This window comes from Akebia trifoliata, chromosome 4 (assembly GCF_017979445.1).
Source record: "Akebia trifoliata isolate Shusen 1 chromosome 4, ASM1797944v1, whole genome shotgun sequence".
NCBI lineage: Eukaryota > Viridiplantae > Streptophyta > Magnoliopsida > Ranunculales > Lardizabalaceae > Akebia > Akebia trifoliata.
Window position 1 is genome coordinate 4,449,694 of NC_141378.1, and position 23,492 is coordinate 4,473,185.

The 23,492-nt window shown below is 36.2% G+C and overlaps 4 protein-coding genes across 10 annotated transcripts; all 4 read left to right on the forward strand.

Moving 5' to 3' along the window:
• Positions 1-4: 4 nt before the first annotated feature.
• On the forward strand, positions 5-6,129 carry LOC147403136 (Zinc knuckle (CCHC-type) family protein). 2 transcript variants are annotated; one of them, XM_086438604.1, is made up of 6 exons: positions 5-223; positions 1,532-1,860; positions 2,745-3,195; positions 3,612-3,910; positions 5,169-5,535; positions 5,840-6,129. In XM_086438604.1, exons 2-5 carry the CDS (start codon positions 1,558-1,560, stop codon positions 5,508-5,510), a joined length of 1,395 nt encoding a protein of 464 aa, XP_086294730.1. In that variant the 5' UTR covers positions 5-223; positions 1,532-1,557; the 3' UTR covers positions 5,511-5,535; positions 5,840-6,129. The 2 variants fall into 2 exon arrangements, with proteins under 2 accessions (XP_086294730.1, XP_086294729.1); XM_086438603.1 differs by having other exon boundaries at positions 5-209.
• Positions 6,130-8,016: 1,887 nt separating this feature from the next.
• Positions 8,017-13,150, forward strand: QQT2 (P-loop containing nucleoside triphosphate hydrolases superfamily protein). 3 transcript variants are annotated; one of them, XM_086438606.1, is made up of 9 exons: positions 8,017-8,264; positions 8,342-8,416; positions 8,496-8,564; positions 10,391-10,447; positions 10,556-10,701; positions 10,827-11,049; positions 11,829-12,119; positions 12,342-12,547; positions 12,663-13,150. In XM_086438606.1, the coding sequence occupies exons 4-9, from the start codon at positions 10,391-10,393 to the stop codon at positions 12,943-12,945; spliced, it is 1,206 nt and encodes a 401-aa protein (XP_086294732.1). In that variant the 5' UTR covers positions 8,017-8,264; positions 8,342-8,416; positions 8,496-8,564; the 3' UTR covers positions 12,946-13,150. The 3 variants fall into 3 exon arrangements, with proteins under 3 accessions (XP_086294732.1, XP_086294733.1, XP_086294731.1); XM_086438607.1 differs by lacking the exon at positions 8,496-8,564 and having other exon boundaries at positions 10,398-10,447; XM_086438605.1 differs by lacking the exon at positions 8,496-8,564 and having other exon boundaries at positions 8,020-8,264.
• A 3,039-nt stretch (positions 13,151-16,189) lies between these two features.
• Positions 16,190-20,308, forward strand: LOC147403138 (uncharacterized). 2 transcript variants are annotated; one of them, XM_086438611.1, is made up of 4 exons: positions 16,190-16,350; positions 16,888-17,462; positions 19,673-19,817; positions 19,916-20,308. In XM_086438611.1, exons 2-4 carry the CDS (start codon positions 16,925-16,927, stop codon positions 19,974-19,976), a joined length of 744 nt encoding a protein of 247 aa, XP_086294737.1. In that variant the 5' UTR covers positions 16,190-16,350; positions 16,888-16,924; the 3' UTR covers positions 19,977-20,308. The 2 variants fall into 2 exon arrangements, with proteins under 2 accessions (XP_086294737.1, XP_086294738.1); XM_086438612.1 differs by having other exon boundaries at positions 16,193-16,350; positions 16,658-17,462.
• A 128-nt stretch (positions 20,309-20,436) lies between these two features.
• Positions 20,437-22,923, forward strand: LOC147403139 (pentatricopeptide repeat-containing protein At5g66520-like). Of its 3 annotated transcripts, none has more exons than XM_086438608.1 (2): positions 20,437-21,556; positions 21,632-22,923. In XM_086438608.1, the coding sequence occupies exons 1-2, from the start codon at positions 20,848-20,850 to the stop codon at positions 22,384-22,386; spliced, it is 1,464 nt and encodes a 487-aa protein (XP_086294734.1). In that variant the 5' UTR covers positions 20,437-20,847; the 3' UTR covers positions 22,387-22,923. The 3 variants fall into 3 exon arrangements, with proteins under 3 accessions (XP_086294734.1, XP_086294736.1, XP_086294735.1); XM_086438610.1 differs by having other exon boundaries at positions 20,437-21,160; positions 21,422-22,923; XM_086438609.1 differs by having other exon boundaries at positions 20,437-20,922; positions 21,012-22,923.
• The last annotated feature ends 569 nt before the right edge of the window (positions 22,924-23,492 follow it).

A 23,492-nucleotide genomic window follows, 5' to 3' on the forward strand; every position in this document is an offset into this window, starting at 1 on the left:
TCCGTCACTTCAAAACTAGGGCTTTGCCCTTATCTAGGTTACGTTGCGGGTGTGAGGCACTGAGGCTGCGAGACAGAGGGAGGAGCACAGAGAGCCCCCATACGTGACTTGGATTTCAGCTCTTAATAGAAAACCCTTTCAACCTCCAACAGCACCACTCCTTAGAACTGTTCAAGGATCCAAGCCTCTCTATCAACAAAGAACGAAAGGTCAGTTGTAATTTGTAAGTGCGTCTGCCATGATCATTTCTCTTGATTTACTCAAGGTGGGTTTTTATATTTTTGACTAATTTTGATATATAAAGGGTGGGTTTTGCACAATAAAACTGGGTTTTTGATTTTTGCGCAATGGGTCGTTTCGTTTGTTGGTGGGTTCGATTGATTTTTAGGTCTGCCAATGATAACTTATTTACTTGTTTCTGGGTTTATGTTATTTGAATTTCAGTTTGTAAATCTGACATTTGTTAAGCTAGACCAAAAAATACGTGGACAATGCTTTGATATTGGTCATGTTGGTTATCCTAAACAACTCATAGAATGCCAACTTTGAAAAAGTTGGATTAAGGTTATTGGAAAAGCGTGATGGATGTTAAAAAGGTGTAAGAAATAAGGCCGAACTTCCCAAGAAAAAGAACAATGGATGAAAAAATGGTTGGCAAATTCTTACCAAATAGGATATATGCTATTATCATCGGCGAGCATTCAATCTAAGGTAACCTACCAAATAAAAAAGAGACACCCTTGAAGGGACATTGTGATCCATTTAGCTATAGTGAAGTATGATGATGCCTCTCGTGCAAGTTTTTTTTTTTTTTTGTTTTGAATATAGAAATGTTATTAGAGCAAAGAAAGGAGGTAGAGAGACCTAACTACAAACAAGGTCAAGGCACCTTGTGACCCCAATGTATCCATGTGTCGGGCCCATGCGAGGACTTGATAGAAATGGTTAACTAAGAAGGCACCATTTTGGTTTCCCAACAGAATCCAACAGTATTCTTCGAAAGGGCAGAAGAGAGAAACAAATTTCCAGCTAATAGGACTATTAATAGCCTCGTTCTTAAGATCATTGAAATTCCTCTAAAATCAAAATTCCAATAGAGACCTCCCACTTTGAACTATAAAATTTTGTAGGGGAGTTTTTCCCCCATTCTGTGGAATAAAGTAAACAAACTGTGGTATAGAGGATAATCACCCCATGCTGTAGATCTTCACCAGTACAATAGTTGGAATTCTTGTACTTGGTTCAACTTTTGCACCATGCAGGGCAATTCCATGTATCGGGCCAGCCACCTTATTGTTGCAGTGGGCTTAGACCCAAAGCTCAGTTGGTTTGACACATTGCAAAACAACTTTGAGGGCGTGGGTTCAAGTCCAATTAACCTTAAAAAGACAATCTATTGTAGTAGTGCACCAAGCACGGGTGCATGCCATATAGCTTGTAGCCGTAATGTTTTTGTGTAGTTTCTGCCTTCATTTACTGTTGTTATTTGGATATTCTTGAAGGTGATTTATATGGTTTGAGGTTGATGCAGGTGTGAATTGTTACTTACACTTTCAAATGGCAAACATACCCTCACCAGATATCGATGATGATTTTAATGAAATTTATAAGGAATATACTGGTCCTCCTCGATCAACTGTAGTCAATGCCCCAGAGAAAGCAAAGGGAAACAAAAGGTCTCTTGCAAGTTCGGATGAAGAAGAGGAGCCTCGTGATCCAAATGCAGTCCCAACTGATTTTACTAGTCGAGAAGCTAAAGTATGGGAGGCCAAATCTAAGGCAACTGAGAGGAATTGGAAGAAAAGGAAAGAGGAAGAAATGATATGCAAAATATGTGGAGAATCAGGCCACTTTACGCAGGTGTGATTATTATTATTATTATTATTTGTGGCAAATGCACCCTCTTTCTTAATCATTGGCTGTGTATTTTGTTATTTTTCCTTTTGAAAATAATTTTCTGATGTAGTCATCGTTTTAGAGCTCATCTGAGACCGAGATGACTCAAGCCTCTACCTTGAAATGGGACAATTCATGGACAGTGATAACTCAGTTGTAGAGAGTAGAGACTGTTTTCAGGGTTTTGAAATCTGGTTTTGCTAAGAAATCCCAAAACTGGGTTGGGATTTCTGTGATGATGACATTGATTCCTTGAGAGGTGTGTTGAATTTCAATTCATTCCTCGGGTGGAACTCTCGGAGGAGAATACAATTAGGGTTGAAGGTTGGTTTGAAATCGGATTGCTTTTTGGTTTCTTTTATCTTTTTTGCATTCTATTGGAGACTACACTTGAATTGCATTTTCTTATAGATCTTGCTGTTGATAGAAGGATCTGAGTCGTGAATGTTTGGATAAAATAAAACCTCATCAGCCCAGTTAAAGAAGTGGGTCAGGCATCTATTAATGTAATATATATTGAGTGTGTGTGTGGTGATTGTGGAGGCAAGGGTGTGTTCGTGTGTGTGTGTCTATCTATTATATCGTGTGTGTATATGGTCTGTTGGCAATTGCCTGTACTGGCTGCTTATTTATGTCTCCAATTGGAGAAGATTGAGAGAATTATTATTGCCTGCAAGATTTGGTTCTTTTACTGATTTTTGGAATAGGTCTTAATAAATACCGGAGAACAAGAATTGTCAGTGGTTTCTGGTTGAGTACTCTCTCTCTCTCTCTCTCTCTCTCTCTCTATATGTTTGGAAGATTTATTATTATTATTATTTTTTCTGTGTCTTGCGACAAATTTATAGGGATGTCCTTCTACTCTTGGAGCGAATCGCAAGTCCCAAGATTTCTTTGAAAGGGTACCTGCAAGGGAGAAGCATGTAAAAGCTCTTTTCACAGAGAAGGTGATCCATAAGATTGAAAATGATGTTGGGTGCAAAATTAAAATGGAGGAGAAGTTTATAATTGTTAGTGGCAAAGATAGGTTATGCTTAGCAAAAGGTGTGGACGCTGTGCACAAAGTAATCAAAGAAGAGGACAAGGATACCAAAAGAGGTTCTAGTTCTCAAAGGAGCAGATCAAAGTCACCTGATAGAAGTATTATTAGTTCTCGGTTGGGCCGTTCTGAATCTCAGAGGTCCGTTTCTAGTCCGCGAAATGCATCTCAATTCCAACAGAAGCTCGGCAGACAGGAAAAGGTTGTGGAAGAACATGTTCGTGAGGATCTTCAGCAGTTGTCAAGGAATTCTTCTCAAGGTAGGGTTCCATTGAATCTGTTTACAAAATTCATGCTGTTAAACCAGTGGTTTGAACTTGCTAAATTGTAAACTACTAACTCCGTAAGGCTAGTCGGACTCAAAAAAAAAAAAAAAAAAAACCATTTTCCTATGAATATTTAATAAAGGATTGTGTTGCTAATCATTTTGTTTTGCAGCCAGAGGTAAGTTCAAGCGTTATGTGTTCGATTGTGAAGTTATTTTCGGGGTTGGGTTTGAATCAGTTGGGCCGTCTCCAAAAATCAAATTACTTACTGCAAGCATATCTGGACTTGTTTGCGTTGAATGGGTTCACAATTTGAATATAAGATAGTTGTCTGTAGTTAAAAAGCTACCATCTATGTTAGACATCTGGAAAAGTGGGATTTTGTTTAACATACTCTTCGTTTCGTGAAGCTTATGGTAATGATAGAGCTAGAGGTCGTTCAAGTCATTCAAAATCTCCAGCACACCCCAATTTCACCAGAAATGCATTGAATCCATATGAGGGCCATACCCAGAGCGTTGGGTCCCATAAAACTGATGGATGGGATATTGATAGACATGGTCCTGACATGCATTCTGCGCGTAAGTACGAATATCCTGCCTATCCGCAAACATTGGAAGAATTAGAAATGGAATATAAGAGGGAGGCCATGGAACTTGGGAGAATTCGTGACAAAGAAGAAGATGAAGAGAATTACAAGCATCGTGAGGTATGACTTCCCTTAATTACATTGGACTTTTGTTAAATTCTTATATTTCATCGGTCTTTTATTCTATCTTGCTTGTGTTTATCCTCGAAGCTTCCTCATTTGGAGGTATGCTGTCATTTCTTTGATTTGCTTATCTGTTACATGACTAAAGCACCAATGTTACTATGCACCATGAATTCCTAATCGTAGGGTAACAAATCTCAGAAATAAGGAAAGGTAAGACAAATGAGTACATGGCAGACCCAACACACACACGGTGTGTTTGATTGTGCATGGAAAATGGAGGGAAATTCACTTTCCATGTGTTTGATTGGTATTTTCAGTGGAAAATGAATTTCCATCCACATCTAAAAACCATCTAAGGCTGGATTTCATTTTCCTACTGTACCCCATTGGAAAATGAACACCCCCCCTCCTCTCAAAAAAAAAAAAAAAAAACCTACGTCTTCTTCCACTTTCCCTTCTCACCACCGACGCCACTGTCATCCATAGGCACTGTCACCGTCTCTCTCTCTCTCTCTCTCTTCTTCTTCTTCTTCTCTTTGATTTTTTTTTCAGATGCAATCAAACACACATTTTTTAATTTCCCCCTGCTAATTTCCCATTGATTTCAAATTTCTTGGAAATTGGTTTTCTATGCAATCAAACAGACCCTAAAATCCCAACAGTTGGATGATGTGTTTACACTGTCAAGGTCCTTTTGTTATTTCTTGAGTCAACGGAACCGATCCTGTATATGGTTATTAAAAATATAATGTAATTATTTTTTTTGGGTAGCTAAGCTGGACTTAAACCCAAGACCTCAAAGTTGCACTGCAATGTGTTAAACCAACCTAGCGATGTGTCTAAGCCCTAATAAAAATAAAACTTAATTGATAAAGGGGAATGCAAGGAAAAGTAAATTAACTAGTGAGATAGATTCTCACTAGACCCTTTTAAAGGAAAACACGACTATCAATTACATTGTATCCACAATCTGCTCTGAATTAGAAAAAAAGAAGCTGATCTTCAAACACTACATATCTCTATTTCCAGATGATTAAGCACCACAAGTAGGTCTTGCCTTAACCTTCATGATTACAACTTCTTGCCTTTAAAGAACTGGGTATTACATTCTTTGGTTATTTAGTTAACTCATTTTTGTTTTGTTTTGGTTATTTATTTATTGCTTTGCTAAGAAACAGGAAAAATCTAGGAAAGATAGCCCTCAATCTTAATTCTTTTGTATTTAACTCCGATCTGCATCACTGGATTACAGTCTATCAGGGAAATGAGAGAGAACTACATGAAGAAATTGGCTATCCTAAGGGGCTTGCATGCTAAGCAGTGGGATGAGTTTCTTCAATTTGACATCCAAAGACGACAACAGGCACGCCAACATATGTCCGCATCAGGCTTCGGTGGTTATAACCATCCTGGATACAATGACTATGACCGTACTTCAGGCAATCCTCATTCTGGACCCAATTTATCTACGGACGCAAGGGGTAGGTACCCGTATCCCGTTGAAGATTATCCTACTTCAAGGTCTCATGACAACTATGGTGAGTTCCAGCGTCAAAGGCATGAGGACTATGGGAAGACTTACAATCGATTCTGATTCAGGGTCTCCAAGTGAGAGTTTGGTGAGTTATTTGCCCATCTTTGATTTCTATTGAATATACATCCATCCTAACAAAATCTCCATTCAACTTTCTTAGTATGTTTCATGCTTCATAATCTGTGAATTAGGTGAGAGTATGAGAAAACTGGTTAAAATATCTTCCTCAATTCTAGATCAACAATGAGGAAAATTTAGTGCACTAAAAGCGTGCAATCTTAGAAGAGAGTGGGTTGTTTTCTGTAGTGGATGATGGAGAAGAGTTGATGGGTATTTCAGGGTTCTTTCTCATTGTCTTTAGTCTAATTTTCCTTCCGAAAAATTTTCAGGGCACAAATTTCGGTGGGGTATGAGTAATGCAGGGGATGGAGTCTTGGTAAGTACTTAGTGATGTTTTTCAATTAAATGGACTTGGGAAGGTGAGACTGATTTACGTTTTAAGACGTATAGTTTGTTCTGATGTAATTCATAGTCTTCTTTATTATCGAGTTCTTCAGTGTAAGCAAAAGTGAGAGATGGTTTTGGCTGATGGACAAGATTAGTATTATTTTGGTATGAATTGTGCACTTTTGTTGCACTCACATTAGTATTATTTTAGATTGTGTTGTAGTTTAGCTTACACATTCTCTGATCTTATTAGTAGTCTCTAGCCATCTGATCTGTAATTTATGTAGTAAAACCAACACAGATATGGGCAGGTCTACAATGAAACCATTGATCAGATTGTGAATCATAATTGACTAATAATTTATTTAAAAAAAAAAAGAGTTTTGGGGACTGTTTTAAGTTGTAGCATTGCTGATTCATGACTGAATCATAAGATGTTAGGACTCAAGTAATACTATGGGTACTTTGACACACGTGTAATTAGTTAAAAAAAATTGATTTTTGAGAGGCGATCTACTTGTATCGATTGCACTTCATCATTTTAAAAGAAAAAGAAACCCTCTATGTTGATTGCATTTGAAAGGGTAAAACTTGCACCCCCTTTTTTTATTCTTCTTTGGAAGTGCAAACCATTTATTCAAGGTTGGGGTGCGACATACGATTTGTGATCTGCAAGTAGGTGGTCCTAATTATAAGCTTAAAAGAACCATTTTTATCATTAATCAACTTCTAATTGAGAGGTTATGATGTTTTGACAAAAAACAAAATCAATTTTTTTAGGATGAAATAATATAATAATTTATTTTTGTTTCAACCATTTTCTTTTCTATAAAGGTTCTCAACCAAATTTATTGGATAATGATTTTCTGAGGCTCTCCTTTGACCTAAACTGCCATCACAAAATCGTTGATCATTTGCCTTGGGAATCGGATACATAGAATCATAAATCTTTTTCTTGTGTATCTTGAGGCAAATCATCTATGGTTTTTTGATTGGGGGGGGGGGTAAGTGGGGTGTCAAATTATCACAACCTAATTTATTATGGGGGCGGTTCATGGGACATGTAAAAACAATGGTTTTTCAAAATATGGGTTAGAGGTTTTGGATTGAGTTGATTTTTTGCGAGGATGGTCACTATGATGAGAAGATCATCTTCATACAAAATCAGTTCAATTTGAAACTTCTAAATTCATCAAAAGTGACCGTACACATTCTAAATCACTTTTAATGGGATTAGAAGTTTCAGATTGGATTGCTTTTTTTCCTGGATGATCTTCCCATCATAGAGATCATCCTCACAAAAAATCAGCTCAATCCGAAACTTCTAACCCATATTTTGAAAATTTAGTCATGTTACATTGTTTTTACATATGTATTTTCTCCTTCGATCCGTTCCCATTTATTATTATGCATTTATTTTTTATATTTCCTTATAAATTCTCAACTCTTTTTTCTTTAACTTAATGTTGGTAGCGAAAAGAATGCTTAGTTAAGTAAATAATAATGATCTCAACTTATATTTTAAGCGTAAGTATCAGGTGACTTAGAGGATTACTTGTCAAAAAAGTATTTGATCTCAACTATTTAAATATAAAATTCAATGGTTGAGATTTATCCTTGAGATAAGTTTCTTTGAGATGTATGTTAGAGAGAGATTTATATGCTTCAAAATCAAGCAATTCCAATAATTCGGTGGAATTTGATTAAAGTGTTTGAAATTTTTTGATTCAACAATCAAATGACTTTTTTACTTTTTCTAATGGCATTAATTTAGTAGAAAATAAAACCTAAAACCTAATTTAAATTGAAGTAAAAAAAATCTTACATTAGATAAATATTCTTAAAATGTTAACTAAAATGCATTTAATTCTTCTCACTTCTAATATTTCAGATTAAAGGTTGTGAAATAGTTATTTGTATACGTATATGAATTAAATCTTGTAATTCAAAAAAAAAAAAAAAAAAGACAGGAAACCATTAAATCATTTATTTAGACGAACACTTTGAGAGCGAATATTTGAGGTAGGACTTGGGGTTTCAAACTGGCGACATACCCCATTCAACATGGTGTGCCTTAAAGACTAATAGGAAATGACTTAAGCAGCATCCAGAATGGTGTCTTGTCTTGTTCCTAATATTTGTAGGGGAATTTCTGAGAAATTTCTCTTCTCTTCTCTTCTCTTAATGAGCTTCTCTTCTTTTCTCTCAATCCAAACATAGCTTTATCGTCTCTCTCTTGTCCAAGTCCAAGAGAGATAATATTAGCACGCCAACTTTTGCTACGTACACTCCAAGTAAACCAAGTTTACTTGCTTCCAGAAACCCTAGAGGGTTGGGACGAAGGAGACAAACTCGCGTTGGAGACAGGTATTGCTCATCTCTTATGAATCCTGACCAGTTCTTTCTCTTCTAAATCTTAACAGAGTGGACTTCTCTCTATCCAGTGTTACAGGTCTCAACACAGGCCCCAATAAACCTTCGCTCTCTGCATCTAATCGCTTCTCAGTCACACATCTCAGGTACTTTTGTTTGAAACTTTCACTCTCTCTTAGCTTCTCTACTCCTATACTGGTTTATAAGAGTTTCCTGAGTTTCTAGGTTTTTGATCCAAACTCGTTAGCACTTAATGTTCGACCAATATAATCAACTCTGTAACGGTGATTTAAGGTATTCTACGATTTCTACATTGAAGCCGTTACTTAATTTTAGTTTTTCAGCAACTCGTAGTTTACTTTATTTCTAAGTTTTTTTTCTCTCCCCAACTTTTAACTTTTAGAGTTTTTTCCATTTCAGTTTTATGCCTATATGTGAACATATAGTGTTGGATGGGATGGACAGTAGTGATTTTCTGTGACAGCATAATCGCTTGTTTTTAATTCCTTTAGTTCCTTTGATAAATTTTATTTGAAGTCCTACAATGTTCACAACTAAAAAAAAAAAGAAAAAAAATTCTTAGAGAAGGATGTTTAATGTGGAGGTGCACTTCTGGAGTGCTATGTGAAGGACACATACCAATATAATTAAAAGAAAATTCTGATGAGACGGCAGTATGATTATAGGGATTAGAATGTTGGGCAGTTAAGAAATGTCATGTTAATTAAATGAGCGTAGCAGATATGGGGATGTTGAGATGATGAATGAAAAGATTAGGAAAAATAAAGTTCTAAATGAATTTGTTAAAAAAGAGTGTAGGAGTACCTCCTACAGAGGACAAAGTTTGAGAAAGTTGAATGAGATGGTTTGGGCATGTTCAACGACGGCCAATTACAGCCCTAGTTGGAAGTGATATTCATGTTGAAGGTTGTAAAAGAGCTAGAGGAAAACTCAAAAGAACATGGATGGAGATGGTGGAAGCAGATATTAGATTAAAAAAAAATGTGGCTCTGGACTAAGTGGAATGGAGGAATAGGATTTGTTTAGCCAACCACAAATTTTTGGGATAAGGCTTTGATGATGATGGAAATAAAAGGGAACATTTTTTAATGTATTTTATATGTGTACCTGAATTTTTGGACCCGTTCAAAGAATGTAAATCCAAGTTCTATTAGGACTATTCACATATTATGATTTTTTTAGCTATCCGTTTTTTGCGATTTTTTTTAATGTTGAATCTGAACTTTAGGGCCTTAGTCCTGTTCCAAATATCTGTTGTATCCGGAATTTGCTAATTTTGGACTTTGAAGAATTTGGTCCAATAACTTGTTTGTTTTCTGGTTTATGTTAATTCATTTTTATCTTGTAAATTTTGTTAAGTGTTATGGATTTTTTAGTTTTTGAATACAAATTGTGATGGGCATTGGAAAGCTTTTTCATAGGTTACCCTTGTGTGGAAATGTTTTTCTTAGCAAGTAACACTCTTATTTTGATTGATATTCAGCTCTTTTGGAATTATACTAATTGATTTGTAGACCTGTATTTGATGTGGTTTATATTTAAGTTCACATTTTCAATGTATTCACATTGATGTAGAAGTCATTACTTATGATAAATTACAACGTTTGGTTTTAGAACAACATGGATTAGTCTGAACCCTCCTCATGGGTATGGTGTAGTATGTCAACCAATTGAGCAAGGGTTTTAGACCATTTTTGAGAACATATACATTGCTGGCCTAGTTTTAAGTGCAATGTATCTCAAATTGTATGACGGTATTCTTGGAGTTTGTTAATTGGTTCAACTTCAATCTCCTCAGTCAGCCACCTTTTCGGGGAACTAAGCTAAAAAAGTGAACCTGTTTGAGAATCTCAAATGTTTTCTCTCTCTCTCTCTTTCTCAAGTCTAAACGTATTACTAATCTTTAATAAATATTCAATTACATGTCTGCATTCTTCTAGTTTATATCCATAATGTTCTCAAGTAGCAATAATGTTCTCTTATAGCAACTTTTTTTTTTTTTGTTTTTTTGATAAAATATCTTGGAAATCTCTATTGGAAATTCGACATTGATAATGGATATCAATTCTGATTCCCAATGCTCAACTTCAAATTCGAAGATGGCAGATGCACCTGTGTCAATGCAAATGGATTTGGCAGATACGTCGAATAGCCAAGTACCCACTTTACCTTCTAATTCTATTTGTTTCTTAAACCTACATTTTTATGTTTAATTTTATCAACTGGTGAAAATTTGCTAATATTTCCCTTAATCTTACTTGAAGTCAAAGGGTAAAGAAAAGGAGGATCTTAACCAATCAATGGAGAAACTAAACATAACGGAATCCTCACGTGGTGGGCAGGAGGGGACTTCATTAGTTAATTTCAAGAGGAAACCGGTTATTATCATTGTAGTAGGAATGGCAGGCATGTACATTACTGCATCTCTTAGATCCCTACTAGTTTTTATTGATTGGTTTTGCCTTGTTTCCCTTCTAGTTATTTCATTCAAAACATGTTGATTTGAGCAAAAATTTTGGATTTTACTTCAGGTAGTGGGAAGACGACTTTTCTTAATCGGTTGGTTTGCCATACACAAGCTTCGAACCTTCGGGGATATATCATTAATCTTGATCCAGCAGTTATGACCCTCCCTTTTGGTGCGAATATTGATATAAGAGACACTGTTCGGTACAAGGAAGTAATGAAGCAGTTCAACCTTGGTCCTAATGGAGGGATATTGACGTCACTTAACTTGTTCTCAACGAAATTTGACGAGGTAAAATTACTTAAGATTATATTTGCTTTTTGTCGCAAAATTTTCATTCCCGACAAATGTACTGGGGGCAAGACGTCCCCTCAGCTGACATACGTACCTTTGCCGTATGGATGAAACTCATGTAGAGAGGTAGGGTCCACAATAACAAAGTTTGGATTCGGTAATTATTTGGTGTGGCTCAATTCCGTTAATTCCGATAACTTTGGGAAAGTTTTGAAGATTATACAAAATATGTTTTTGGGTTTCTTACCAAAACCTTCATCTTTAACCTTTCTTTACCCTAGTCTTCTTCTTGATGTATGAATGTTGAAAAAAAATAAAATTTTGAAGGTGAAGGGTAAAAATGTTATTATGTTCTACAGTTAATTGAAGAATAGCCGATTAATTCATCAATTCGCCGATTTAATTGGTGACCCCTAATTCAGAGAATTTTATGAATTTTATGAAAAATTCAGAGAATTTTGTGACTATCGTTGGGTATGATCAAATGCTGGGTCTTAGAATAGACTTCACCTTCATTTGCAATGTCAGAAAAGATGATATATCAAACTTTTCAGAAAGCATCTATTAATCAGATGGCTGCAATCCACCCTATTAGTTTGAATTGTTGCATGTTGGAGTCCAATCCCTCTACTTTTTTGTACTGGTATGACACCGATGGTGTGATGTGGGTTTTCTCGATCCAAATATTTTTATTTCGTATTCTTTACTTGTATTCAAACTCTCCTTCATTATTTTCTTCTTTTTTATTTATAAGTGTTGGGAGTGCTTGATTTCAGGTTATATCGGTTATTGAGAACCGAGCCGATCAGCTTGATTATGTTCTTGTGGACACTCCTGGTCAGATTGAGATATTCACTTGGTCGGCTTCAGGATCAATAATCACTGAAGCATTTGCTTCTACTTTTCCCACTGTGGTAACATATGTGGTTGATACACCTCGTTCGGCAAGCCCTGTTACTTTCATGAGTAATATGCTCTATGCTTGTAGCATCCTTTACAAGACACGGTTACCTCTGATTTTGGCCTTCAACAAGACTGACGTGGCTCAACATCAATTTGCTTTAGAGGTATATCTAGACTTGTAAACTGTACTATTCTTTATATGGTCGTTCAGTTTCTTACCAATTCGTCTAATTATCTCGTAAGCTTTGTAAATGGGTGATTCTTTATATGGTTGAAAGCTAGTCACCGTGTTCTATTGTTTGCCAAAGCCACTACTTTTTCAACTTTGTTTCTTGCAGTAGAAGTGAGTTTAAGTTTTATAGTGCAATTTTTTTTTCTGGGAACAGTGGATGGAAGATTTTGAGGTATTTCATGCGGCACTAGAGTCCGACAACTCATATACATCAACGCTAACAAGGAGCCTCTCACTTGTTCTTGATGAATTCTATAAGAATCTCCGTTCTGTTGGAGTGTCTGCAGTTTCTGGTGCTGGAATGGAAGCCTTTTTTAAGGCTATTGAAGCTAGTGCTGATGAGTACATGGACACCTATAAGTATTTTGCCTCACTTCAAAGGATCTATTTTTCTAGTTCAGATGGGATGTACATTGTGTTAGCTTGAGCTTACCTATACGTGCATTTCTTCATTTGTTTTGTTTTGTGCTTTCAGGACTGATCTTGATAAGAGACGGGCAGAAAAGCAAAGATTAGAAGAGGAACGCAGGCGGGAGAACATGGATAAGCTAAGGAAGGATATGGAGAAATCCCGTGGAGAAACTGTGGTTTTGAGTACGGGTTTGAAGGACAAAGAAACTAAGCTTAAGACCATGATGGATGGAGAAGAAGAAGACGAAGAGGAGGAAGAAGATGATGACATTGAGACGTTTAGTGACGACGAGGAAGAGGAGATGGATGAGGGTGAAGATGAAGAGATTACGAGGTTTAACTTTTAACCTTATAATTTGTTTGACATGGCCCTTGAATGAAAATTTTGTACAAACTGATCTCCTTTTAAAAGCAGGGTTGATATATAGCAGCCGTTTTGTTAGATAGGGTACATTTTGGGGTGCTTTTTTGTGTTTCTACTGGTAACCCATTTTATGTTGGACAACATACAATATGTTTGATGAGTAATATTCAGTAATAGTTTTGAAAACATGGATTGATGTTGTACATGTTTTGAAGCTTTATCAGGTTTGAAAGATGGGATGTGATTTCCATATATAGCTTTAGTAGATTCCACACACACCCCCCCTCCTCCTCCGCCGCTGCCGCCGGGGATCTATAGGATCTTGACTTTAGGCCTAAAAAGTAGGCTTAAACAAGTGGGCTCAGCGTAACTCGAGGGATAATCCAAATTTGAAAAATAGAATCTACACGTTACAAAAGTTTCCACATTATATTTAGATAGTGGTTGTGGTGATAGTATGTCCATGGTAGTGCTTGTATTGGTGATGTGGTAGGAACGTTGACAATGTAGTGACAGTGGCTCTAACTACAATATTGATGGTGTGGTGGTCACAATATTGATGGTATGGTGGTGGTGGTGGCAGCGGCAATGATGGTGATCTGTTGGTCACAAGATTTGGGGGTGAACGAGTGGAAGAAAGAGAAAATGGGAGATCGTGAAAAAGATTGACAATTTTCTGGAAAATGGGCATGCCTTTAAAATAGAGAGCTGCTATTGGCACACCAACTTTTACTTATTACATCCCAATTAAAAAAAAAAGAAAATAAATGAATGGTTGAAAACAAGTAAAAGTTGGGGTGCCAATAGAAGTTCTCTCATTTTTTTTTCCTTTGATATTTATTTTTTGGATTTAGGATTTTACATAAGCCTAATCATAACAGTAAACAACTACTGAAATTGTTGAACGAGTGTGTTATGCCGTCAAGATAATAATTTGAGCAAAACATTTGTAATGTTTGAATGGTGTGTTGTAATCATTAATTGGGGTGTGATAAATAATCTAAAAAATTAGGGTGTAATTAGTAAAAGTTGGGGTGCCAATAGAACTTCTCTTAAAATGGTATATCATTTCCCAAGTATAAGGGATTTTAGCATTTAAATTTTCACATAATTATTTTTTTCATGAAATAAACTCATGGATTTCATGGGAGTGTGAATTTTCCAAGCATTTTGGACTTCTGCACATAAAATTTTCACAAATTTAGTCTCTTTTTTTTGGGTGAAATTAACACCTGGATTTTGTGTGTGAGTGTACATTTTCTACTAAACAAACCCAGCTTCATGATTTTATGACTACATTTCAATCATGAATTGTTGATATCCATTTAGGTCCATTGTTAACATGACGATGCACATCCATCGATCTAAGATTTCTCCAATTATTTCAAGTAAGATACAAGTAACATGTTTATATATGTATTTTTAAAACCTCTAATTGTATCGTCTGCAGTACTTTAAAAAATCACGTATCAATATTCTTCAGAGACTTCATAAAGATTCTTCTAGATATGATGGTCAGATGTCTGTATTTGATAGTGATGTTTCTACTTTGTCTAAGAGACAATGATGTCCCGAAAACAAATGCTCTGTAGCACGAGTGTGGCATTGAAGTTGTAGAGATTGATATCGTGAAAAATAAGATCTAACACCTCAGTCTTGTATGGATCATCGTGTAAATTAAATTTACATTTATTTTTTTGAATAAAAAGATATTTTTACAAGTTTGGCGAAGACTTTGAAAATGGACGGTCCATGACTTCTTATTTTTAAAGGAAGGGGATTTCATGGATATATGATGTCTCTCTCTTAATCGTCAAATGCCACAACAAGAAACCGTAGGGAACACGTACTATAGAGGATCCATCCCCCGTGTCCGTTACATCACCTTTTGGTTGGAGACTAAACACATTGGACTACTTACAAGGTAGAAAATGACTTGTTTACGGGTCATTTATTTTGAAGTACTATCAAAGCATGCCATGTAGACATCTTTTGCTATTTTATAGGAATGGGACATCGATCTAGATCTAGATTCTCATCCCCTTTGTCTCATTGTCAAAATAAATATTACTTCATAACTTTCAAATTTTGATAATTATTGCTATCGAAGCAACTCTTGAACAGAGGGTAACATTGGGGGCAAATGACCCCTATAAGATTTTTGTAGTCTTTAAGGGTTTATGAGTTATTGTGATAGATAGTAATGTTTGATAAATTTTTTTTTGTCAATGTTGCCCTCACAAAAAAAAAAAAAAAAAAAAATCACTCTTGATTTTCCCCATGTGAATTTTTCTCGACTCCACCTCAGATGTTGGAGATTTCATGCCAAAAACGTTGAAGAATTCACTTTTACAATTATATGAGCCAATGGATGTGATCTTCCTTGGGAGATCTAACTAGGTTATTAAAAAAATACTTTTATAATTGAATGAAAAATATATTATTTTTAATAAAAGAAGTAATAAAATGTTTCTTTTTTATATATTTTTAAAAAAATAGCAAAATTAGTAAAGTACATTGCACATGATCATGCATTCAATCCAGACTACTAAATGAGGAAACATTAAAACGACCACGTGAAGATCTAAAACCTTTGTGATTTTATTACAATAAAATAATATATTGATGATTGACACACAAGGGGACTTATATTTGTAGGACCAACAGACCAATAAAAGGAGAGTAATTTCTATCCTTTAATAGATAACTTGGATGGCTAGGATCGTTTCAATGTCCCAAGTTACAAAGTAAATTGTCCAATTCACCATTTCGAAAATAAAATCTCCAATCCATCAATGTGGGCCCCCACATCAATGGTGGACTTGGCTGACGACCGACTTTGACTCAGCCCATTGAATTTAGATCCTTCTCAGGAATTCTGCCACGCGTCGTTCCAATAAAGATAGTAGTGGGTTAGTAATGCATGAGATGACAGGACACAAGCACGTGTAAGATCCCACATGTAAATTAAGGGCGTGACTCCCACGTGCGATGTTGGTACAATACCACGATGAACAAGATAGAGATCAAAGAAGTACTAAACTGCCAAACACCAACATCAAAGAAGTGATTTACTAATTTGTTGTCTTTTCATCTGATTTTTTAAAAGTTAAAAAAATAAAAGCATGTGTGATCCACAAGATATTTGACACGTGTCATTTTGCAAATGGTGTACATCAAAATTATGATGTTGTTGGAAGGAGAGAAGACTGGGCAAGAGAAATTTCCACCGACGAAGTGTCAAGGGTCTTCCTTAAACTTCGACTTCCCGTAAATCTCTCTCTCTAAATTTAGGGTTTGTTGGATTTTTCAACGAAGCTTTGTTTTCGATCTTGTATGCATCGGATCTAGGGTTCTTTGTTTCTCGATTTTATCGCTTTTCTTCAAGGTATGCTTCATGTTTTCTATCTGTTGCTTTTTAATTTCTGTCTATGTGGATTTTGATGGCATGGTATTTTTTTTTTTTTTAACTTTATAAAAAATTATTTAGGTTTTTGATCTTGTTTCTCTCTTCTGAGATGTTCTGAAAAGCTGCATTACGTTTCTATTTTCTTTATTTTTAGCTTTTTTTTGGATTAGTTTTCATTTTTGTTTCTGAATTTCATTTTGGTATTTTAGGTTTTTCAGAGTTGCATTGTGAACTAAAATAGCTTTTCTTTCAGGTTTTAAGTACTCCAATTTGTGTATAAATGCAGGTTTTGTTCATAAGGTTTGTGGTTTGATGATTAAAGAAATATTTTGTCAAGAAGAAGAAACGCTAGACAAAAAAATAAAATATATTTTTAATGTTATTTATGAGGGTTGAGTGATTATAGTGGTTGAGTTGCCCTTAATGTGAGTTTCATGAGGTGAATTAGGGGTTTACGCCAAAAAATTGAAAAATGTTAGCTTTTAGTTGATAAAGTTTGGTTTTTTTATGATTAAGAGGCGCCGAGAAGGGAAATTGGAAGATTGGGTATGTGATGGACCACATTGTTTCAAAAGAAAGAGACCAATCAGTTGATCTTGAAAGTGGCGGAGCTACTAGTGAAGAAGAAGGAAACAAAGACCCTATTTCGGGTGTTAAACAGACAAAGAAGTTGTTGGGTAGGATTTGGAGTGGGTTTGTGAGCTTGGATGGTTCAGTCAAAGATGAACAAGGTGTTAGTGCATGCAACACTGTTTCGAATTCTGCTGAGAATATGAAGTTTTTGATTGATAAGAAGTCTGGAGGAGAAGAAATGGTTGGGATTTTGGCAAAGAATTCGGAGAAGGAGAAGCGTAAAAAGTTGAACTCTAAAAAACCTCCAAAGCCACCCCGGCCTCCCAGAGGTCCATCGTTGGATGCTGCTGATCAAAAGCTGGTCAGAGAAATCTCTGAGCTTGCTATGTTAAAGCGTGCAAGGGTTGAGCGAATGAAGGCACACAAGAAGTTGAAAGCGGCAAGGACATCATCTTCTAATAGTAATGTGTGTGCTATGGTCATCACCATTCTCTTCTGCCTTGTAATAGTCTTTCAAGGTATATTTCATTTGGAATTTGCATGGGCTATATATATGTGTTCACTTTCTTGTTTTCCCACTTATGTACTTATCCTCCATTTGAGTTCCTTTTAAAAAAAACTAGTGTCTGGTATATAGTTGTCATAAAGGGGTCTATATTAAAAAAAAAAAAAAAAACTAGTCTTTGGTCAATTAGTTATCATTTAGGTTCTTGTTGTTCTTTCTCATAGGTAAATATAGGAACAAATTTCCAAAATACTTGCACCCAAGTTTCTCGCCACAGTTCAAAAAATCAATTTTAGCTTGTAATAAGGTATAAATCATGATTTAATAATGTACGTATTCATGATTTACGCTGTCTTGATACTGAATTGTATTCTTCTGAATGATTTTTAATAATCATTTGTGTAGTATGGTTGGGACTACATAGTATCATCAGTATTACATGTGGAATGAGGTGTGATGAATGGTTTTATCACTTTCAAATGGGAATATAATCAATTGCCTTTGCACCTTTCTTTTACACTAATTATTGATTTGACCCACTGCACTTGAGAAGTATCTGAGAAATTTATTAATTGCTGTCATGTGTGCTATAAAGAAGCATTGTTGTTACATATTTATCTGATCGTAAAGGTTAATTGTATGCATGTCATGCCTTTAGCTATGTATGAAATATATTACCGACCATTTTATATGTAATAACATGTTTGTGGAGTGACCTTAGTCGAGAGGTAAACATGAGCTTATATTGGACCAAGTTCTTTGACAAGGGGCAATGTATTCAAGTTTAAATATGCTGACATCCTCTCATTCATTTAGGGATTAGCATGTCCAACATATAATATAGTCAAAGTAATTTAACACAGTGTACTACCAAAAGTCTACCAGTGGATAAAGTTGGTTTTTAGACCATTATCCTAGTTGATTGCAAGGTTTCAAAATCATAACTAATACTTTGGCCTTTAAGCTCCATTTGGTTTCACCTACTATTATCATTTCAGAGGTCTTTGTTGGAGGGATGCAAATCTTGATGGGTGCTTATTGCTAACGAATGTATTTATTCAAGAAAGTGCAGTGGTAACTTTTTATAGTTTGCAAGAGGACTTGAAAGAAGGCCTATGTTCACGTGAATTGGGATTTTCAAGACTTTTTATTGAGGATGATAGGCTTTGGCTATAAGTGGAGGAAATGGACTTAGAAATGCATCTTTGGCTTCCTTTTTCACATGGTGACGCCAGGTTGGGTACTTAAAGGGTACTAGGGGGTTGTATTCAGGAGATCCTATATCCTCTTTTTTCTCTTTATAGTAGTGGTGGAATCTTTGGGAGGATGGTGTCTAGAGCTATGTTTGAGTTCTCTGGTGTTGGCAGAGCATCTGTTGCAGTTTTCGTGGATGCACCCTCCTTTCATTGGGGCTTCTCAACAATAGCTTAGGTTTTCAAGTGATCTCCCTCTCTATCATGTGCAACAAAGACCAATAATAATTTGAAAAAATACAAGGCTTTAGACAAATATTTTCACAAGCTAAGGCGTGAGGCATGGCGTTGGGATCTTCAGTAGCTTGATGCGTAAGCCTCATGCGCATAATATTTTTGAATAAATAACACAAAATATATAAATAATTTATGTTTAACACATTTTTAATTTTTAAATTCAAGTTTCAATCCACATAGTCAAATTCAAAATTTAATTCCCTATAATTAAGAGTCAATATTCTGTACTAATCACGTCCACAATCCACCATTATAAAAAGTACGTGTCCACCACTAAAAAAATACTCTTTAGACGCAATAGCTCTCAATGTTCCGTTATACAACAACCTATTTTGTAGTATGGGAAGCATAGGTGTAGAAGAACACTTCTAAATGTAAATTAAAATTTTTTTTTAAAGAGAAGAAATTCTGTTTACAATTGAAGCTTATGCCTTAACAAAAAAATGTACGCCTTGACTGAGGCAAATAAAGAAGTTCTCACTCTTGGATGATCACAAAAATTAAGGATCTTTTTAATCATTGGATGATTATTTGAGATAGTTAAAGGGCGCTTGTTCATTTTTTGGTGGTAGAACAGTTTCTTTCTAATTTTATTATGAATCGAGTGTGAAGGCGGTGTTTTGATTCCCATTACTTGGGTTACATGTGAAATTTCATTTTGGCCATGACGTTTTAGAGAGAGATTTTTAACTTGGAAGGATATCCATCACAGACCATGAGATTTTCTTTGCAGGGCTGTTCTCCAGAGGCAGTTCACGAGTGAGCTTCCAGGGATCTCCTGAGTCAGCAGTAGCAGCTGGAGGGGGATTGATATCAGTTCAATATTACAAGAATCTCTCTGCAAGCAGCACAGATGGACCCGGTTCTGGGTCTCCCAAGTATACTCTCTCTCTGTCTCTCTTTCTCTCTCATACACACGTTGCTTGCATATCAAGGCATTCTGTAAAATCAAATATCCTCTTTTCATGAATTGCAGTTTGGTAGAACAGGTATCCGGGTCAGGTCCCGATGAAGAAGTTAGTAGAGTTGCTGGATGAAACAGAATGGCATGGAGCACAAATTACACAAGTTGATCTGTTTGAGGAAGGAAGCAGAGTTGCAGGCTGAAACTTAACTTCACCAAAGATGAATTACACTACTTGGTCTTTCTGAGTGCAGACATCCAAAGACTGGCGTTTTATCATATAAGAGATGGAAGCCTCTCCTCCTTGGGGAGGCTGATAACAGCTCATCTTGACAAGTCTCTTTTTGTGAATATAATAAGGGGTGTTCATGTGCCCCATGAGGCTGAAACCCATGGGGAGTACTTCCCCTTGTAAAACAACTAAAATTGAGTGTGATTTTAATATCAGGGCCTTTTGATAATCTATCCACTAATTGTGTTTCATGGAAGCATCAATCGAGTGAAAAAAAGAAAAAAAAAAAAAAAAAAACAAACGAACAAGGAGAGAAGAAAAAAAAATGAAGTGAAAAATATATTGGTTGTTCCTCTATAAGGATGTTCTCATATTTCTTTAGATTTGGTACTTTTTTGAGTTTTTTTTTCTGTAGTACCGTTCCGTTTCTTTCACGATCTTTCTGAATTTCATTATGTTCCGTCAGGAGCTTGGACGAGCTAAGGAATTAAGAATTGGATTTGTATCTCCATATTCTTTATTGGGTCAAATGAGGGACTAAATCCGTATTAGATTTTCTTGTATTTATCTTCCTCGGCCACATCCAATATCCAAGGGTTTACACCTTGTGGAGTAGTTACCGAACAACAACAGATATTAAGAAACGTTAAGAAGATTTTTTTTTTTTTTTTGGAATTTAAACTGTCCATACCAGACCTTGGTTATTGGTCCAAATTGCTAGGAAACGTTAGAAAGATAACTCATTTTCTTCTTCAAAATTACATCAGAAAACATGTTAGAAGCTAAGCTACTCTACGCCCACATAATAATAGCAGGACTTAAACAAGAAGAGTCGTATCTACGGAAGGTAATCACCTTAGCGATTTCTAATTCATCTCTCAATTACGCTCGCATGGTTTTCGATCACATTGATAGCCCATCAACCTTGATTTATAGCACCATGATCAGAGCCTACGCTGCGAGCTCTGACCCACAACAAGCATTACTTCTCTACAACCAAATGCACAAACATGGGTACCCACCTAACAAATACACCTTCCCTTTCTTGCTCAAGGCATGTTCAAGTCTTTTTGATCTTCGAAAAGGTGAGGAGACCCATTGTCAAGCGATCAAATATGGGTTTGATAGTGATATTTATGTGCAAAATTCTTTAATTTATCTCTATGGATCAAATGCCAAGATCAAAACTGCTCGTCTAATTTTCGATGAAATGGGTTACAGGGATATTGCAACTTGGACTACTTTGGTTTCGTGTTATGCTAATTTTGGGTCGATTGAGTTGGCACGTCATTTGTTTGACAAGATGCCTAATAGAAGTGCTGTTTCATTTAGTGCCATGGTTGCAGGTTATGTTCGATCGGAACGGTTTAAGGAAGCATTGGAATTGTTTCGTGATTTGCAAAGCGTGAGAATGGAGCCTCGTGATTCTATGATCATGGGTGTCCTCTGTGCTTGTGCTAATCTAGGGGCTTTAAATACAGGTAAATCGATACATTCTTTTATTAGTGAGCGAAAAGGAAACAAATTTGATAGTCGAATTAATACTGCTCTAATAGATATGTATTTCAAGTGTGGAAGTATGGAAGACGCGGTACATGTCTTCGAAGAAGCTAAGGAAAAGCATGTGGGCGAGTGGACAGCAATGATATCCGGAATGGCCATGCATGGCCTAGGAGAAAGATCAATCGAATTGTTCGAAGACATGGTGAGGTTGGGAGTTAAGCCAAATGTTGTCACATTTGTCGCTCTTTTATCCGGGTGCAGCCATGCAGGGTTGGTGAATGAAGGCTTGGGGTATTTTGAGCGAATGAAGTCCGAGTTTGGGATTCAACCCACGATCCAACACTTTGGTTGTATAGTTGATTTACTTGGGCGGGCAGGGTTGATCAATCAAGCAATCAAATTGATAAAGGAAATGCCAGTTGAGGCTAATGTCCCGATCTGGAGTGCTCTTCTAAATGCATGTAGAGTCCATAGGAATGTGGAGGTTGGCGAGTTGGCCGTGAGGTGGCTAGTTAGGGAGGAACCACGGAATGGAGCGGTTTACATGACTTTGTTGGGTCTGTATAAGGAAGTTGGGAGATGGGATGATTTAGAGAAGTTGAAGAGGGAGATGAAGGAGGTTGGTTGTAGAAAGAATCCTGGCTGTAGTTTGATAGAAGTGAATGGTCTTTGTTATGAGTTTGTGGGGGGAGATAAATCATACCCATTTGCATTAGAAGTGTGTTCTAAATTAGGAGAATTGATAATGGAAACGATCCGAAACAAGTTCCATGTCGAATCAACTGGAAATTTGATGGAAGTTAGTTGACTCTGTCGAGTTCTTGAGATCGGTTGATACTAGTTTTTGAACAATGGATTGCACCATTGAAAACAGTTGTATTCTTAGTAGGGGTTTAAGGGCATTTCTGTTAATTTCATCCATGTAATTGCAAAACATCATGAAGTTGGTATCATATGGAAACTAAGTCAAGTCGGCCGAACCCAACATTATGTTCCTAACCATTTGAATTTTGAAGTTGTGAAAGGTCCATCGTGCCTGAAAGACACAAGTTTAATTTCGATAAAGAGCGGCAGTTAAAGGTTGGCCTGTCTACCCTTTGTTTTACACTGATATCAGTTCCAAGCACGGTTTTAAATCTCATCAGAGACCGAGACGACTCGTCCAATACATCTCGGTATTATCCACCAATGAGACGGACAAGTCAAACATATCAAACAAGATTTAAAATCACAGTTCATTTTTTCTCATTGTTGAACAAGACAACTCAAACGTATCGGAAAACTTATCCGAGATGACTTGGTCTCATTCATGGACGCGATGTCAAAACGAGTTTTAAAACCATGGTTCCAGATTATTAAAAAAAAAAACGAAAACAGAAATAAAACACAACAAAACAGGAGGGTTTCATTAGATCAACAGTAGTTGTGAAACTTTTACATCTCCTAACTTCGATGATGATGATGATGATTTAGGTGGTCTTTTATGATTAATGTTTGATTTGACATTAAAATAAGAGGAGTGCAAATAAGGGTACATGGGACTTCGAAATTAATGAGCCAAGCACATTTTAAAAATAATAATTAAAAAATGACATATATCCATTTTGTAATTTGTTTTTTACCTAAATGGTTACCAGTACAGTGGTTATCCTTTTGGGTATCAAATACTAGACTGAACAAAACAAGCACTTTTATTGTAAAATGCGCTGGGACCATTTAAAGCTGCTTTTTCTATCATTCAAAATTTGAGTGCTGATTTTTGAACTCCACCTGACAGGGGGACACAAAAACTCACCGCCAGGCATGGGCAAAGAACCGTAGATTCTGTCCCTCGAGATACAATACTAACCTGCCATCTGCAGTAGTATATCCCGAGCGAAAGACTGTACGATTCTTTGTGCATGACATATCGGT